The 18,663-nt window shown below is 39.9% G+C and overlaps 1 protein-coding gene across 1 annotated transcript in view; it reads left to right on the forward strand.

Moving 5' to 3' along the window:
* Nucleotides 1-18,326, forward strand: part of LOC108875950 (alpha-1,6-mannosylglycoprotein 6-beta-N-acetylglucosaminyltransferase B) — a 102,303-nt gene extending 83,977 nt beyond the window's left edge. Inside the window, exons 10-18 of the mRNA XM_018665181.2 lie at nt 3,709-3,842; nt 5,036-5,166; nt 6,242-6,247; nt 8,998-9,156; nt 9,401-9,547; nt 10,000-10,116; nt 13,247-13,321; nt 14,815-15,098; nt 16,188-18,326. Of these exons, the coding sequence (XP_018520697.1) occupies nt 3,709-3,842; nt 5,036-5,166; nt 6,242-6,247; nt 8,998-9,156; nt 9,401-9,547; nt 10,000-10,116; nt 13,247-13,321; nt 14,815-15,098; nt 16,188-16,386 (1,252 nt within the window). The 3' untranslated portion in view covers nt 16,387-18,326. The remainder of the gene's footprint in view (nt 1-3,708; nt 3,843-5,035; nt 5,167-6,241; nt 6,248-8,997; nt 9,157-9,400; nt 9,548-9,999; nt 10,117-13,246; nt 13,322-14,814; nt 15,099-16,187) is intronic.
* The last annotated feature ends 337 nt before the right edge of the window (nt 18,327-18,663 follow it).

Below are 18,663 nucleotides of genomic sequence, written 5' to 3' on the forward strand. Positions count from 1 at the left end.
GAAGGATGATTATCAAGAGGCCTACGTTGAATGAAGCATGTGTTGAGTGTTGAAGTTGCGCTTGCATTAGCTGATTGGCATCAACTTCATAGATGCTTTACAATCACTGCTTGGCTACCAGCTGACTACTAACTACTATCCAGTCATCTTTACAGTGTGGCAGTTACTGTATTTACCTGACACTTCACACTATTAGTCTGCTGGCTTGCGCCAACTTCCTCATTATGTGCTATATTCTTGATATTGTTAATTAAACTAAAACTGTAATCTTCATGTATGTGTAGTAAGTGGATTAGTTCCCTCAGCACAGTTCTTTGAGAGCTCCCTCAGAGAGCAGAGTGTTTCTCACCAAATCAGTTAAAAATAGTCAGTTCCTTGATTTAGTTTAGTTGACACAGAAGCACATCATTAATGTAGTCATCTTGTTATTAAAGAGTGCTCTAAAATGTTGAGAGCTAATTACATCTATGTGCCAGCATATTGTAAAAAAGTTCTGAGACTTATTAGCAGGCAGATTTATTAGAAAGCATGTTGCTTCCCAGTGCGTTGCTGATGTATAAGTGTACTTCTAAACTACTCATTGGGTCAGGTAGAGCATAATAACACAAACATCTTGAAATTCAAGTGTCTGCTGCTGTCCGATTAAATCCAGGTTCTTCTAACTCCCCCGTAGTTAAAGCCAAAAACTGTGGGTGACAAAGCACCACCCTGCCGTATTCCCCTCACCTCGGAGGACTGTTGAGTCTTGCTGAGCAACCGTTTAACCCAGATTAGCTCCGTACTCTGATCTCCCGATAGATATTCAGCTCAGCTACTCCTCCGCTTATCCCCTCTTCTTCCGCTTTTTTCCTTTTTTTCCCCCTCTCTCTGGGACGTCTTATCTGCGGGCAGAAACATTTTCACTATTTCAGAGCTGGCGATATGTGATAGCACAGGTTAGAGAGAGAGGACGGAGGGAGACAGGACAGAGACAAGAGAAACTAACATTTGTTATTAATAATTCATTGTCAGTTTTCCCTGGCCCTTACCAATAGACACACAACATTTTCTGCAGAATTGCATCCTCCGTGCCCCAAAACAAGGCTGCAGAGATAAGGGAATGTTTTTTGACTCCCTCTTGCAGATAAGCCTGTTTTAATATCCAAGATATATCTCTGTCAATTTAAAGCTTGGCCTCTTGCATGCTGCAGTCAGTGACAGAAATATCAACAGAAGTGTCAAACAAGATTGAGGTGTCACCTTGTCTTGAATAAGACTAGAATACCCTCAGAGAATTTTTTTTCTGTTTTCTGTCCTCTGAAAATATCTAAACACTAAAACAAACACTCAAGGACTCTCTCTTTGTATGTAGCAGATATCTGCATTCAAAGCTAAATACTGTCCTCAGAAGTCAAATTCAGACAACTGAAGGTTAGAGAGCGTTGTGATTGCTGGTGAATGGGTCACATACTAGTCATGTATTACCATAAGACTGGCAACACATGATTAAAGAAAATCTTGGGTGTTTGTGTTTAAAACACCTCAGTACTGTTAAGATTACCTCGCTCATTCAAGGGATAAGTGCCCAGCTGTAGAAGACATGACATCTTATCCAGGTATTTCCAGTGCAGCTACAATAAAAGTAATAGAGGACTTTTGCCTAGCTGTCAGCTTATCAGAATCAGAGACTGTTTTATTTCTGGACTCATGGTTTACACTAGTTTTTGACAAGTCAAGGGGAAAAAATCCATCAAAGATTTCTCACAATCTCTGTGAGCAGGTTCAATAGACCATAAAACAGAACAGCAACAAATATCCATACTCAAAGTATTTGAGTATCAAAAGACTCTCAAGGGACTGCTTTGACTTGAAAGACAGGGGTCATGTAACAGAGACCGCTAAAGGAATCAGTAGACTAATTTTCTGTAACCTTTTAGCTTAAGTTTGACCTATGAAATGTAATCTGTGCAGTCAACACAACTTCCTGTTACAGTACTACCATTTTACAGTACAAATTTTCCCTCAAATTATTTAATTTGTGGGATCACCCATGTTTAAAACTTAGACCAAGTCAGTTTAGAATGCCAGAGAATTATCTGATAATGTTGTTGATGTTGCAAGAAGACAAGTCGACATTTCTCAGTACAGTAACCATTTCATATGATTCATAAAATCAAATCATTTTACCATACCATTGTACTAACAACCTGTCATTACATGAATAGTCACCATTGTTGTACCTGTCTCTAATTACAACAAACAGATTAATGATCACGGTCATTCACACATTTATTTGAAAGCAACAACTTCACAGCCCCTCAATGCAGTTTTTGAAAGTAATTCTGGTCTGTGCAGCTTCAAGGCCAGAGATATGCTAGGAAACAGTTCTGTAAGCTTTAGCATTTAAGTAGCATTAAAGTCCTCTTCAGACACTCAGATGTGTTATTCAACTATTTCACTCTTTCTCTTTATCACACACACACACACACACACACACACACACACACACACACAGGCATACAGTTATCTGCCAGGAAAGAGTCTCAGAGATCTGGAAGTGGACTCTGCCACCTTTAGCTGTTGTTAATCCCTCTGAGCTCACAGACTGGCCAGACTGAACACATTCACCAGTACAGACAAGAGCATAGTGAGCTTTCCCTCTGTGTGTGTGAGTGTGTGTTGGTGTTTCTGTGTGTCTGTGTGGCCGTCTGTCTGTGTGTGTGTGTGTGTGTAAGAGAGCACGTGTTTCAGTATGATTGTGTTATGTGCGCTCATGCACAGCCTCAGTTGTGCTTCAGTGCAGTGCTGCTAAGCATTCATCTGGAAAGCCTATCAGTGACCTATCACACCTTCAACCTCTGAACGTCAAAGTGACTTTTTCTTTGTCATTTTCATGTCAAATCTCTCACACTTCATTGTGTAGACAAAGCTGCTGGTTGCTGTTACTTTTTACTTATCATTTTTACTAATCTTTTTTCAATTTTGAAAAACCTTCAGATATGTACTATTGTATGTGATAATGTGCTAAATATTGTTACTGTTTTGGGCTGTTTTATGTCATCAAGACTTATTTCCAAAGCTGGAAACACAGGATGATTATACCGCAAAGGTCCAGATTTACTAACATGAGTGCGCCGGACAAGTTTGTGCCGTGCCTTGCATTCAGCTTGTGCTCACAGTCTGAGTAAATCTAACATGTAATTTAGTCAGAATCTGGGATGAACCCTCCAGGTGTATCCTGCAAGTGAGGCAGAACTCAGATTTGTATGAGATCATCAAGCTCAGAAAGAAACTCAACTGCAACTGAATTCATTATCTGAAAAAGAAAGATATGAAGTGACACAAGATGCATAAAAGACTGTTGTGTAATGCAGACATTCTTAAATATGCTTCATAGAATATATAAAGTATAAGTATACATGTGGTTTCCACACAATGTGTGTCAATGCAAAACAGCACAGGAGTTGTTGGAATTTTAATTACACTTTATTTTAACCTCCAACAGCATACATGGCATCTATAAGCATTACATACACACTTAACTAACCATTTATGACACTGTAATGCACAGTGCAAACAAGAAAATATGACACGAAGACTTGTGATTATAAATTATTATAACTGTTGTAACTATCAGTGTCATCAGTTATTCATTGTTTATAAATGGTAAATATGGGTTAAGACAACAAGAGCATTTAGTTTTAAAGTGGCTGTCCTGTGTCTTTACAGATGTCATATTCGAGTGATTGACACCTTTGGAACAGAGCCAGCCTACAATCATGAGGAGTACGCAACCCTGCATGGCTATCGGACCAACTGGGGCTACTGGAACCTCAACGCCAGGCAGTACATGACCATGTTCCGTAAGAAGAAATTCATATCTCTGGGTTTAATGCTGGTAGATTTTTTTTTAAATCCTTATTTGATGTGTGTATATATATATATATATATATATATATATATATAAGAATTTTTTTTAAGTTCATATCCTCACATCCTAAACTTGTAAAAACTCCATTAGTTCAAGCATTTGTATTTTAAAATGTAAATGTAAAAGTTAAAAATCTGTCATACACTCACACAAAGACCCGTCATCAGTTTTGACAGTCATTCTAAATATGATAAAACTCCAATTCTGTGTTTTCACTTTCTTTGACAGGTGTGGCTGCTTGTTCACATTAATTTGGAGTAATGTGTTTAACGCAGCTATTTTCAGCAACACCACAGTTTCCAGCATCCCTTCAAGTTGTATCTGTTCTTTTTCTTTAAATGTGCTTTTCTTTCTCTGTTTCATGCTACACAACATGTCTGATATGCTGTATTCAAAGCCCTCATCGTCGTTGTCTAACTCCTCGCTGCTCCTGACTAAAACACTGACTGCTTAACTCTCTTCTGCTCTCACACTCACTTCTCAGCAGTGTCATGCCCACTCAGCTATCACTGGCACTCAACAGCAGGATCATTATAACGTCAATATGTGGCCTACTGTAAACGCCCACGTTTCACACTGTCCTAAGCCATAATGATTGACTCAACCTTCATCAGCTGCTTCATACTTAGGAGAGAGCAGCGGGTGCCATAATTCATTACAGTTATTCAACATATGAGAATGTACGCTGCAAAAAAAAAAAAAATTAATTAATGCTTGTAACTGTGAGGACACAGTAAATATATGGCTTTAGAAAAGTTTCTCTACAAGACTAAAAAGGACTGAAATCATGAAAATATTTACATAGTTGTTTTTCAGCAAGTAAAATACTTTAATTTACAGCCAGTACTTCCGTACACCTTACACCACCAAAACCATCTAAGCCCAGCAGCAGCTGGCTTTATGACAATCACCATTTATAATAATTAGGGAGGCAATAATCGCACTGACTTTGCCATTGAACTGAAGCAAACAAGGATGTAGTGCTCTGTCTTTTTTCCCTGTTCCTCACTCATTATTAAACTTTCTTTCTCCCCCTCTCTTCTTCTCCTCCCTCTGTGTAATGATTTCTCTCTCTTTACTACCATCCTGCCTTTCCCTATTACTCACATACACACACACGTTCAGCTCACACACCAGACAACTCATTCATGGGCTTCGTTTCGGAGGAGCTGAATGAGACAGAGAAGAGGAGCATTCAGCAGAACAAAGTCAACAACATGGCTGTTGTGTACGGGAAAGAGGCCAGCATGTGGAAGGTACAGACAACAAATCACACACACACACAAACTAGAGTTTTGTTGTTGTTGCTATAGATCCTGAAGCTGTATAAAAGCTTGCTTTGGCAAGGGTTTGTTTACTCTGTACAAAAATGGCAAAAAACAAACTGAAACTGTCTTATGTCTCCATTATTATTAATCTTTTGTGCACTGCTGCTTTTGAATGTTTCCATGCATTAAATAAATTAATTTCCTGGAGGGCATCAAAGTATATACAGCAAACACACACAAATACACACACACACATACACAGGATGTATATGTAAGCAACAAATGAAAGCAAAAAATGTACACATGCTCCTATATTCATGCACATGCACATGTGCATGTGTGCATCCAGTACACAGCCCTGTACATGTAACGAATGTGTGCACGTTTTACACCTGCATGCAAACATCTCCCGAATGCACACATACTTGGAATGGTTTGACTGTTTGTTCCTCTGTTAAATTCAGACGATGAGTTAAAGCTGAATTGTTTTGTCGCCGTCCTTCTTGACACATGTTCTCATACACACACACACACACACACACACACACACACACACACCATACCCTGTCCATATACTGCAGTGTTAACAGAAAAATCAAACAATAGCATTTTGCACACCCCGCTGTTTGCACCATTACAGCTCAGCTTCATGTGGCTCCATATACACAATTGTACTGCTTCAATTTACAGGCAATTTCTGTCTCAAAAGCCGTCTGCTCTTCCTTTGCATATTGTAGAAGGTCACAGTTGTGCTGCCATTGTTAAAATGATTATAGAGATGTTGTTTGTTGCCATTACTTTCCACTGTCTGTCTATATAATTCTCTGGATTTCTTTATAGCTGTGGCTTGTGAAAAAGACTAGAGCATAAGGGAGATGAAAGAACGGAAGCATAATAGTCTAATCTTCAAAATCCTGGTGAAAAGACATAAAATTTAATGTGTGATTTTTTTTTCTCTCTTCATTTTGTATCCATTACATTTTTATCTGATTTAATTTTCACCTTTCTCTTTCTCTCTCTTTCTTTTGTGGTGCACCATCATATCTGGCTGGATGCTCATTAGCTTCAGGTAAGAGCCTGTTACTTTCACCAAATCACTGCACATGAGAAAAGACACACATGCTTGTAAACACCAATGACTTTACATACAGTTATTGGTATACAAACGCAAGCATTTATACAACTATAACTCTTATCATGTCTCATTCCAGAAAAGTGATTTATGAGAAGCTACTTGTCACAGATAACAAGTACCCTCAAATGCACTGCAGCCATCACTCTTCAAGAGTTTTATGTATAACAGTGATTATCTTTTTATCCTCTTACTTGACAGAGAGCACAGTGACTGGTCAGGCAGCCAGTCATCTGAAGGATGTGAGTTGTTTTTGGTTAGAACCAGAAGATTCAGTTTCTAATAACTGAAACTTTTAACAACATGGCTTTATTATTGTTCTCTTCTCAAGTGACTCCCACCTTATTCACAGCAATAATCATTTTGTGCTTGTATTGTCTTTTACCCACTGAGAGGTTTCTGCGATGAGATGTAAATTGAGGCTCCCAACCTGTCAGTAGAACCACTGAAGCATCTTGGGATGAGAATTGACTTTTTGCTAAACCCCTCCCCCAGACACTAACTGTCCAATCACAGATTAGCAACCGTGACTAGTGGTCTAGTGGCTCTGTCGTCTCTTTTGGCTCTGCATTACATTTGCAAAACAAATCAGTTTAAGCAAAGCAGCTGAGCAGGTTTAAGTTAGAACAAAATAAAAGTCTGATCTCACTCATTTGTCCTTATCACATGTATAATACCATACCTAACTACCTCTACAATGCAGTACAACAACATTGCTGCTTCTTTATACAGTATAGTGTCACATGTCCTCTACATGGGTCATCAACTGGCAAGGATGCAGACTGCCTGGGAAAGCCTGCAGCTTTAGCCTCAGTCCTTTAGCTCCATATCTTGTATGTGGCCATCAAATGCATATTTAAGACCTTTTTGCAGGGTTCTTACTTAAAATCAGTCACTTTGATCAGCTCATGGAGCTCACATGGAGCTTAGGCAGTGACAGTTCAACTGGGAAATCATTAGGTGAAATGAGAAGCTTGTCTTTGTCTGCCTTTGTCTGAAATCACAGGTTGACACATTGTTTCAAAAATAACTTAAAAATAGTTAGTGTGGTAAGTCTGCCACTATTTTCATTGCAATCAACATGTGTATAACATGAAAGGTGTAGGAGGGTGAGGCGTAACGAATAATTTTCTTTTTGTCATCATATCCTCCCAACACGCCGTGCAAACTAAACTCAACATGTTTGTTTCTTGAAAACTATTTTCGTAAATCTATATAAAATGAGGTGAGGCATAAAAACTAACACAGCAGAACATATTTATTACCATTTCTAATCCAATGCATGTTGTGAGAGTTGTGAGAGCTTGGACACACACACAAACACACACATACACACACATACACACACACACACACACACACACAGCTGCAAGCATGGGTTATGGAATCTGTGCCTGTGTTTCTCCTTCTGCTAATTCATGTTGTCTGCTGCACTTAGCGCTTGAGCTAATCTCCTAATTGGCTGGGAAAATCCTCACAGAGGAAGCTATCGATTGCTACAGCCTCCAATTATGGCTGCGGGGGTCCACACCACAGAACAGGGTTACAGTAAGCTGCTTATCACCAGACGGCTGGTCAATACTCTGGCCCAGGGTTACGCTCCATTCGCATGATTCAGTTTTGGCTGGTAGCTGATGCTGGTTGGACTTTTTTTTTTTTTTTTTTTTGTTCTCCCAGTTGTCATGCTCAACCTTGACTTTGAAAGTGTGACCCGCTGGCTGTCTCACACACAAAATGTAATGCTAATATTTTTTGGAAAAATAAGCAGAGATGAATGCACAGTTGTGAGTAAGTACAAGTGATGCTTTATCGCACCTCACACCCACACAAGCTTTAGCATGATCATTTGGTAAAAGAGATACACCTACTTAGTGAATGGTGCATGGCAGAGTTTAATGACTTCTGTTTTTCCCTTTAAACCAATGTGTGTGTGTGTTTTTTGTTGTTGTTTTTAGTAAATGACCTGTTCATTTTTATATTCTTTTGATACCACAACCTTTAAACTGAATTCTGCATCTCAGGGCCAGTTTAAATCCTAAGAGAAAGAAGCCTTCCTGTAGGTAACAGAGTGAAAAGTGTGCAAACATCCAATGCATACCCAATATGTGTCTTACAAATCAATACAGGGTAGTAGTGGCAGTTTGTCCTCTTTATCTGTGTTTTCTACCCTGTTGTTACTCTGTGGTATATTTCAGTGGGACTTATTTTCTCTGATAGAACTGTCAAATCCATCAAAATAAACACCCTCATACAGTTGATGGCCAGGGGACATCGAAATAAATTCTGTACATACACGTAAAGAGACCATGGCCACATCCATACATTTAGGACAAGGCATTTAGGCATTTTTGTGTGGACAGAAATCTTTATAAATATGATCTGAAAATGTTATTGTTGACATATGTAAAAGGTGTTTTGTAAGATGTATCCATGGCAGACGTATTTTCAGATGTTGGGAGATACATACACACTGACATCAAAAGCTGACAGCTGCACATTCAGACAGAAGGCAACTCACACGAAGATCAGAGAAGAAACAAACATAGCACACTGTATTTGTACTGAAAGTCTTTAATCATATTCTTCTCTATGGTGTTCTTTTTCTGACACACTCTTTTTCTGTACACCCTCCTCTTCACCCTTTGCCCTCCATCTCACCAACCCATCTTTTTCCCCTCCTCTCCCAGCAGGGTAAGGAAAGTTTCCTGCAGATTCTCCACAGGTACATGGAGGTCCACGGCACAGTGTACTATGAGACTCAGAGACCTCCGGAGGTCCCGGCCTTCGTGAAGAACCATGGCCTGCTGCCCCAGCATGAACTGCAGCAACTGCTGCGCAAGGCCAAGGCAAGAGACTGAAGAAAATATTATCTGCACACATACTCGATCTGCTGAATTCTCTGAGTGCACACACACTCTTCATCTGTAGCTTCTAGTCTGTCTTTTTCACAGACTTACACTACCTGCCTCTCCTCACATTTATTCAGAGACTGATTTTGTCATACACACACACGACACCTTGCAATAACTGATACACATTTAAGTTCATCACCATAATTAGAAAATAACATTTTTGATTTTTTTTTTCTAGCTCTTCATTGGCTTTGGTTTCCCCTATGAAGGCCCTGCCCCTCTTGAAGCAATAGCCAATGGCTGCATTTTCCTCCAACCCAAGTTCCACCCACCTCACAGCTCACTCAATCACGAGTTTTTCAGAGGCAAGCCCACTTCTAGAGAGGTAAGCTCATTACGCTCGTTGCTCACCACCATCAGTCACTGATGAGAATATTGTGGACATGCTGCCAAGTAACTTTATTCATCAGCTGATCCTTTAAAAGAACTGGCACAAACTGTAGGTACAGACAGCACATGTTTGTGTTTGATAAGAGGCTGGAACATGGTGTTCTTATTACCACACAACTTATGTCCCTATCAATGATTCTGCATCTTACACATTTGAAAGATTTCCAAATATTATCATAAAGTATTCATATTTTTCAACATGTAAAATGATAATGGATGGTATGCATTTGATACAGTCAAACTGACTTTATTATCTATGACAGCACCCTCATCATTGTATGGAGGAGCTGAGCATAACCAAGATGATCTAACGCCTCACAGTAACACTTAAAAGACATTTATTTGTTACAGAGTTTTCACTGTATGCCCTGCATGTGTCCTCTGTAGGTGTCCTCCCAGCACCCGTATGCAGAGCAGTACATTGGCAAACCTCACGTCATGACGGTGGACTACAACAACTCCCTGGAGTTTGATTCTGCCATCAGGGAAATCATGAGGACCAAGGTATTCTAACCCACTGTGTACTGTAACTAATGATAGAAAAAAACACTTGCAAATTTAATATTTTCAAATATTCAGTATAATACAAAGTGTTACAGAAAATATTGGGTCAGTTTAAGTAATTAATCAGTAATAAATGGTCTAATGTATAAGCATGATTGTTTTCATCTTCAGTTTGACTGTACATGCATCATCTAAAAACCAAAATCTTGTCAGATGGATGTGAGGAGACAAACATATTAAGATGCTTAGCTCAATGGCTAATATCTGTTTAATAAAATGAATAATATCATTTAATAATAACATTTTTGTTTGGCTTTTGGATGGATTTATAGATGTCCCTGTTCTGTTTTCTAGGCGTTTATGTTTTTTGTTTGTCTTTGTCGTATAGAGGCTGCTGTGATGTTTAAAGTACTGGACCTGCTGTTGTCAGTGGGAGATTGATTAAGCGTTCCTAAACTTTGACACAACTTCACACTAGCTTTAGCACAGCAGAGTTTTCCAGAGCAACTTTGCCAGTATGTAGCAGTCTGATATTGCAGAGTGCTAAACTTTTCCACACAGGAAGTGTGGGCTGGTACAGAATATGAGGACACTAGGAACTGCCAAGAGTGGGAGTGAGGTTAATTAAGGAGTCAACCATCCAGATAAAATCTTTCTGGAAAACTTGAAAGAGGGTGAGAAAATGGCAAAAGGAGAAAATGGTAAAAGGAGGGGGAGGGGGGGGGGGGTGAACATGCAGAAAGATTGAGAGGTAATCTGAGGCCCACATCCACTAAACATTACAAAAACCTTCTGTTCTCATTAAAATGGAAGATTATTGCACCAAACAGACACATTTTGTACTTTGAAATAACCACAGCATAAACCTTTTATACCTCAAATTAACTGATATTTTCAAAAGGTAACACTGCAGGTGCATAAAGTGCATGAAACTGATACTTAAAAAGAGTTTACTAAGCAGTGTGCTTGTGGCTTTAAATGTCAGGAGAACACATGTAGGAGGCACATTGGCTACCCAGTAGGTATCTATTCATGAAGTTATTTTTAAGTGATATATTTACAACTAAAAAAATTGCAATATTGTTGGCATTATTTATTTCCATTTCAGCCATTTATTCTATTTCACAATAAAACTGAGCCACAGTTCCAACTAAGAAATCCAACAGATTTCAAATGCATGAAGGGCACTGAGGGATCATATACAGCAGGAAGACAGCTGTCTGCATGATCCTTTAAATGTTCTATAACAGTTTGTGCCTTTAACAGATTAGAAGTAGCATGCATGGAGATAAGACAAAAGGTGATATCTGTAGCGATGACTGCGTGTGTGTGTGCGTGTCTCTGCTCTCATCTCTGCGTCTTGTCTGCGTTGTCAGACAAGCTACAGTTCAGCACCACCGGCTGACTGCCCGGTCTCCGTCTGCACTGTCAGACCACTCTGAGAAAGCTGATGGAACCCTTCACCCTTCACTGGAGGCACAATGCCCCAGCAAACACATACACACACAGAGAGAGAGAGAGAGAGAGAGTCAGATAATATTCTTCTGCTGGTTCTTATTCGAACCCAAACACACACACGAATGTATAAATGTGTAAATCCAACAATTGGATCATACAGTCAGAGACACTGAAATTGCACACATCAGGCGTCTCAACAGGGCCTTACCTGCACATTACAGCCATTAACTACAAGACACACACATACACACAAACATACACATTGTATGTGGGGCAGAGTGTTCAGTCATGCAGGACAAAGCAATCTCTGGCTGGCTGACAAGTCCTCATGTTCCAATAAATCCTTTCTCTATTTATTTCTGTCTTTCTCATTCTCCATCTCTTTCTTTCTTTCTTACTCATCCTTGCTTTTGTTATTCTTTTACCATCCTCTGTTCCTCCTTTCTATTTTTGTATTTTTCAGTTTCTGTTTCCTTTCTGACTTGTTGCTTGCAGTGGAGGTGAAAGCTATTTTCTAAACCACTTGTGAAAATGTTTGATAGTTTAAAGATTTAAAGTTTAAAGATAGTTTAAAGTGAAATATTTTTGGTGTTGGTACATTTTTGTGGCTCACACTCGTGAAGCATCTTTCTATATGAACCAATAAGAAATCTCTCTCTCCGGGGTCTGCTCCTGTAAAATTAGAATGTGCTCCAAGTCACCTCGCCTGGTTGAGTAAAGCTAAATGAGAGAAGTCAAAGAGAGAAAACTCTGTTACATAGATTGTTTGTGTTTCACTCCTGTCAGTGTGTTTACTTCCTGTTCCAGCTTACAAAATAGATTAACATAAGGCTTTGATCAGATTTGGAGTGTGCAGAACTTCTTAAATTGCATCATCCGTGCATACTTGCTTCTCAGTGGTTTTAACTTGAACTGGGCCAAGTCTGATTTCACACATGGGTGAACATTTGACTGCTTTGATTTTAGATTGGAAATGCAATTCAGTGAGTTGTGTATCATTTACAAAGGCAGGTCTTTTGCATTAGGGCGTAAAGACTAGCCGCTTCAATCTCTCTGATGTCTGGTGGTTGCTGCACTTTGGTGACAACTTCCGTTAAATCAATCACAAAACTTTTGGCTGACTTCAAAAATCCGATAACAACATAAAGCAGTTTATTGAATCAGCAAATTCAATTTATATTAATGCTATTTATATTAATTCAGCAATGCAGTCATCAGACATTTTATATCCATCCCATTTGTTCATGTGTGTTGAACATGTCGCAAGAAACACCAAAAAATATGTGTGTGTGTGTGTGTGTGTGTGTGTGTGTGTGTGTGTGTGTGTGTGTATGTATATATAGTTTCTCCAGCTCAGCTCATCTCTAATTAGGCCAATCAGAAGTATGCTTTAGTCATAAAACCGGCACATCACAGCAGGGTATGATCTATTGGTATGCAAATAAAGCCTAATGAGTTTCCAAGCAGTGACATACTGTGATTAGGCCTCACAGAATTCTGACAATAGACACATTCATCTGCTGAAATTAATAAGGAGAAGAGACAATTTATTGCAATTAGAGTGAACAATGAAGTGACAGCAAAAAAAGGACTCTTTAATATGTGCAAAACATGGAAATAATAATGGGGTGAGGATTGTGCTTGTGTGTTTCTGTGTGTGTGTTATTTTCAGGTTGAGCCGTATCTGCCTTATGAGTACACCTGTGAGGGGATGCTGGAGAGAGTACATGCCTACATACAGCATCAGGTGAAGTCCGGTCCATGTCAGCACAAGTGTGCATCGAAGCAGTGAACGTAACACCCACACACATAGATTGTCTCTTCTGGTCTATTACTCACTCTCACTTATACATGCTCTCTTTACAGCAGCTCTCAAACTCCCCACTCTGCTCAATATTTCATCACTGTGTGCATTCAGACCATTGTGTATCTCAACCTGTGTGTGTGTGTGTGTGTGTGTGTGTGTGTGTGTGTGTGTGTGTGTGTGTGTGTGTGTGTGTGTGTCAGTGCTTCTGTGCTTCATGTATGTAGACTTGTGATTAATCTACATGCTAGCTCTCATTATGAACCACATATCTGCCCTGCAGCTCTAAAGCAGAAGGTCCTCTGACACTAATGAGGAGGGATGAGTAAGGAGAAAGGGCAGAAGTGTGAGGGTGATAATGATGGAGGACTGGCATGAAAGAAGGACTATTTTTTTAATAATCTCACAGTAGATGTCAGACAAACTGCAGAGGGTCTCTCAACAACCTTTGTCAGCTCCTGACTGGCAGCTGGTTTGGACACAGAAACCACTACTACAGCATTTATACTGTCAAAAGAGAGACAGGAGAAAGTTAAACTAAATTCCTTTGAGAAAACTAAGAAACCTGTGCTTACAGTTGGTGAACATGTTTTTTTTTTTTTTACTTATTCCACTGTACTAAAGACTTACTTGTCAGCATGTATGCATTAGTAATAATGATACAAAGGGGCTGGCTAAATTAACACCTTCTATTGTCTCACAGTTGGATATTTTAACATGAGTAATGCTTTTATAAATGATATTTCTTTTTCAGTTCAGTCCCTTGTAAAGCATATTAAGCAGGTAGACAGGAGCAGAACAGAATGAAAGGGAAGCTGTGCTCTTCAGAACTTGCACAGCTGTCACTGACACATTAGCTGATGAGAATTTGCCATCACGGCAGGAAAAGGTATGAGAACCCTTTGGACTTACGTGCATTTCTGTATGTGTTTTGCTATAAAATATCGCCAGGTCTTCATCTTGCAAGTTACAATTGCAAACAAACACTACCTATTTTAACCAATAACACACAAATCAGTGTTTTTCTTGTCCATTGTGAATACATCATGCAAACAGTCACAGTGTAGGTTAACAAAAGTATGCAAACCCCCTAAGCTCATCAAAAGCAGCTCTGCTAAAGAGCAGCTCATGCTACACATCCTGTGTAGACACAGTGTTAGGGTACGGTAGTAGCAGCCACCTCTAGCACGTGGTACAGGTTGTTAGTATCATCAGCAGCCATGGTGGTGGAGTCGTGCCCTCCATGTAGCCATTTAACATGTAGAACTCCAACATCACCTGTGTGAAAGAACCTATTGTTGATATGCTTTCCACTGAGCTGCATCACCTTTCTCACTATAAACACAGTAAAAGATACCTTACCTACTGTTCTTCCAATAGCAGTACCACAATAATATGATTGCACACACTAATTCTACTATATCTTTCACCTGCAGGACTTCTGTGCCCTAGAGCCTCCCTTCATTCCAGCCAACCTCTCCAGACAGGGATCTGCTGGTGGCAGCAGGATTATAGGACCTCTGTTTGTGCCCCTGCCCAATTCCACAGCCCTTGGTTGGGCGTCCAATGTGACAGCTCCCCCTGCCTGGCCTCCCCTCAGCTCCCTCAGGCTGCTCGTATCTCAAGAGGGCCAGTCCTGTGTGGAGGCATGCCAGTCAGCTGGCTTCATCTGTGAGCCTGCTCACTTCCGCTTCATCAACAACAAGGAGGCCCTACGCGGGTAAGTTGGTCCAAAGTAACTTAGTTAGTACCACCAAAACAACAATGGTGATTTCTATGCATTGATACTTCTCATAATGACGTTTGAATTCCTCAGTCGCAGGCTTTTGACATAACCACAAAAATGATGATGATGGTGTGTCATCTCATCACACATTGTGAACATATTTCTTTGTCTTTCAGCACAAAAATCACAAGCCTAGTGAATTCAAACAAAGGCTATGGATCCAAAAGGCTCCTTGTGATATCACCTGAACCTACAGTGTATGGGTGTCTTCTCTGATATTAATTGAGACTAAATGTTGGTCCTATTAAATTATACTAAAATTGCCAACTTAATATAAAGACAGATATATAGTTTAACTGAGGACAAGTTTTACATTTAAAATGTGCTCGTCTCTTGCTGAGCGATTTAAATTTTAAAAGCTTCTACAGCTGATTTCTAGATGACAATTGGGTGATGCAGAATCTCACTGGGAGTTTATTTAGTTTACTGTACCAGTTCCAGGCAGGTGAACCAAAACTCAAGTATCATTCCTTGCCTTTTTTGAAGCTCCGAGACTGAAAGCCTGAAGCCTGCTGGTGTTTTTGAGTCTCTGCTCCAAACATCCCCCTCCTTACTGCTTTCAGTTCCAACTCTTATTCTTTACTCTTCTTTCATTCTCCAAGTACCTTTTGTGTTTACTTTTTTTCTGTCTTGGTTTACAGTGCCTCTCTCCTTTGTTTCTGTTCTTTTACTCCTGCTTGTAGCTTAGGTCTGTTCTCTGACACAAGTTATCTTTCTCATACTGACATCTCATACCTGCAGTTTTTCCAACTTCCTAGTTGCTTCTCTGCTAAATTCCTCCCTTCTCTTTTTAAATTGGCATCTGTCGTGTGATGAAAGTGATGAAATCTCTCTCTTTTCCTGCCTGTACTTTCCATTTATTCTGAGGTTATGTCTATTCCTCTTTCCTGTTTCTTGTCTCAAATAAAAATAACTTTATTTGAAACAAAAGAACACAACATGAACATTTTCCCTGTGACTAAGCCCAGTGAGCTGTTATCTCGGCGTGCACTCAGACGTCTGCTCCTCTGTTTCACCCTTCAGGTTGGAGGTGCAGTGCGAGGTGGTAGACTCGGAGATCAACCACATCCTCCCAGCCTTCTCTGTGGTGCGGCAGGAGTGCGGCCTCCAGCGGGAACCCCTCCTCTTCAGCTGTGCAGGTCACTCCCCCAAATACAGACGTCTTTGCCCCTGCAGGGACTTCCGCCGCGGCCAGGTGGCGCTGTGCAGAGACTGTCTATAATGACAGGGCGTGTGAAGGATGGACATAAAAGAATTAGGCACAGATCGGTGGGGGAAGGGGACACTGGAAAGTAGCCACAGCCAGAGCAGGTGTGACAAATGACCTAATAGTGCAGAGAGGCAGCTTCCAAACAGAACAGTAAATGTAGGATGATGAAGAATAGGCATGCAATGATTTGAAGAGTAGGCTTGGATAGTTGCCAGGTTGATTGTGCTTGACAATAGTTGTTAAAGCAGCTGTTACACTGTAACAGGCTGGGGACATATAGCTGTAAGACTTCCTACAACAGGGTAGCAATGATACCTCGTGTCATTACAATGAGGAAGTATATTCCACTTAAGGATGAAGGCTGGGTCACAACTCACGAAGCCAACAAACTTTCACATTAGCCGTCCAACTACGGAATAATAGTTTCTACAAGATGTGATACACAACATTTCATTTTTGGAACTTCATCTGGCAAGAAATAAGGGGTTTAAGTTGGAAAATGTACACTTGTGACTGAAGAGAAACTCAGCATTGGGACTGTGGTGTCATTCCATGACAGAGTCTTCAAATATCGTGGCTTGGAGAAGGCAACCTCGGGTCAATATCCAATCTCCTCTCTGCACTTGGACAAAGGATGATGGACAGCCAGGTTATCTCCCTGGCTTTTTCCCTCCCTCCTCCAATGACAGACAGAGTCATTTATCAGACTGAACCCCAAGTCTGAGGCAACATCGGTCAATGCAATCATCTCTGGTCGCAAAAAGAAAGGACAGAGGACAAAGATAAAGGGTACAAGATTATTTTTCAATAAATAAGCCTTCAGAGGTCTCAGCTGGATTTTTAACGAGTCCTCTGGGCTTTATGTTGGAAAAAAAATCATAAAATAAAAAAATCAGAACAGATCAAAGTGTTGAGGTGAATTTTATGTTGTATCTGGACTTTACTTGGTTCCTTCCTATCTTTTTTAGATTGGAGGGTTTCTTCTCCTCCCACCATCCACATTCATCCATATTTCCATCATTCCATATGACTGTAGGGAGGAACATTTGATCTTTTTCACATGGAGTGAGACAGCCAGCACAGGTCGAAGCTGTCAGTTAGGAGTTGAGGAGAAAGTGACTGAGAGAGGAGGAGGAATTCACATCTTAGTTTAGTTGAACCATAGTCACCAATGTGTTTTTACTTTTTATAGTTATTAGAGATTGAAAACAATATCTGCCATAATGTCCAGTGCTAAAAAAAAAAAAAGACAAATAGCTCATGTCCATTACTCTAGAGGCTGTCCAGTACCATTCTGCATTCAACATTAAAAACTGATAACATACGTTTGATGACAGTTTAATCACATGTGAACTGCATTATGGTTCAGTAAAATGCATATAAAGAGTAAATGCCAGCAATATTGCTTTTGTTTTGGCAACTGAATATAATGTAATGTATTTGATGGTTTGTTCCAAAAACTCTTAGAGTTTGATGTTATAATCCTTGGCAACAATCCTGGTAACAGAAGTTTAAAACTACAGGTCCCAGAAGTGTGTGGGCAGCAAATGCTGGTTGAGCAGCTCCTTTGTTAAAAATACAACAGAAGAGCAACTGTTGTGTCTTTGTACAGTGTAGCCAAACAAATGCATATTCTGTTAATATAGTAAAAAGTTAATAATTGACCTTTGTTCTTCACGCACTTGGCATGAGTGGTTTCCCATACAACAGCAAGGTACAGTGAACAGATTTGCTTGCCATTCTGATAAGTTAGAGGTGTGTAGCCTGCTGCCTGCAGCTCTTCCTCTAACAGCTCACTACAGCTGCTCTATCTTGTTCCATTACTCACTGCAATGAGACTGATCTGCTGTCAAAATGTTTTGTAGGCCTAATTTTGATGAATGATCACAGCCAGCACTATCCTGTTCTGCTTTACAAATACATCAAGTTTCCTGTTCCTACTTCACAATAAAAGTCACCTCATGTTTTGCTAGTTGAATGCTTTTAATGGTGAAATGGCCGCAGTAGGAAATATGGCTGATATCAGCTGATATGTTGATATCAGTGAAATCAAATTCAAATCAGTAATGCTGGGTTACATGCATACTTCGATTCCTGTGAATCCCTAATGTGTAGTTAGGCAGTTTGAATTCGGTGCAGGAATGGTGGACCCCGCCAGTAGATGGATACTTACTAAATGTAAATACACTGAATACAGTTACTTTAGCATATTGTATTGTCATCCTTATTTTTGGAAGAGAGATTACAAATGCCTGTTAGAATCTCAGGCAGGTTAACCGTGGTCCTTCC

This window comes from Lates calcarifer, linkage group LG5 (genome assembly GCF_001640805.2).
Source record: "Lates calcarifer isolate ASB-BC8 linkage group LG5, TLL_Latcal_v3, whole genome shotgun sequence".
NCBI classification, from domain to species: Eukaryota; Metazoa; Chordata; class Actinopteri; family Centropomidae; genus Lates; species Lates calcarifer.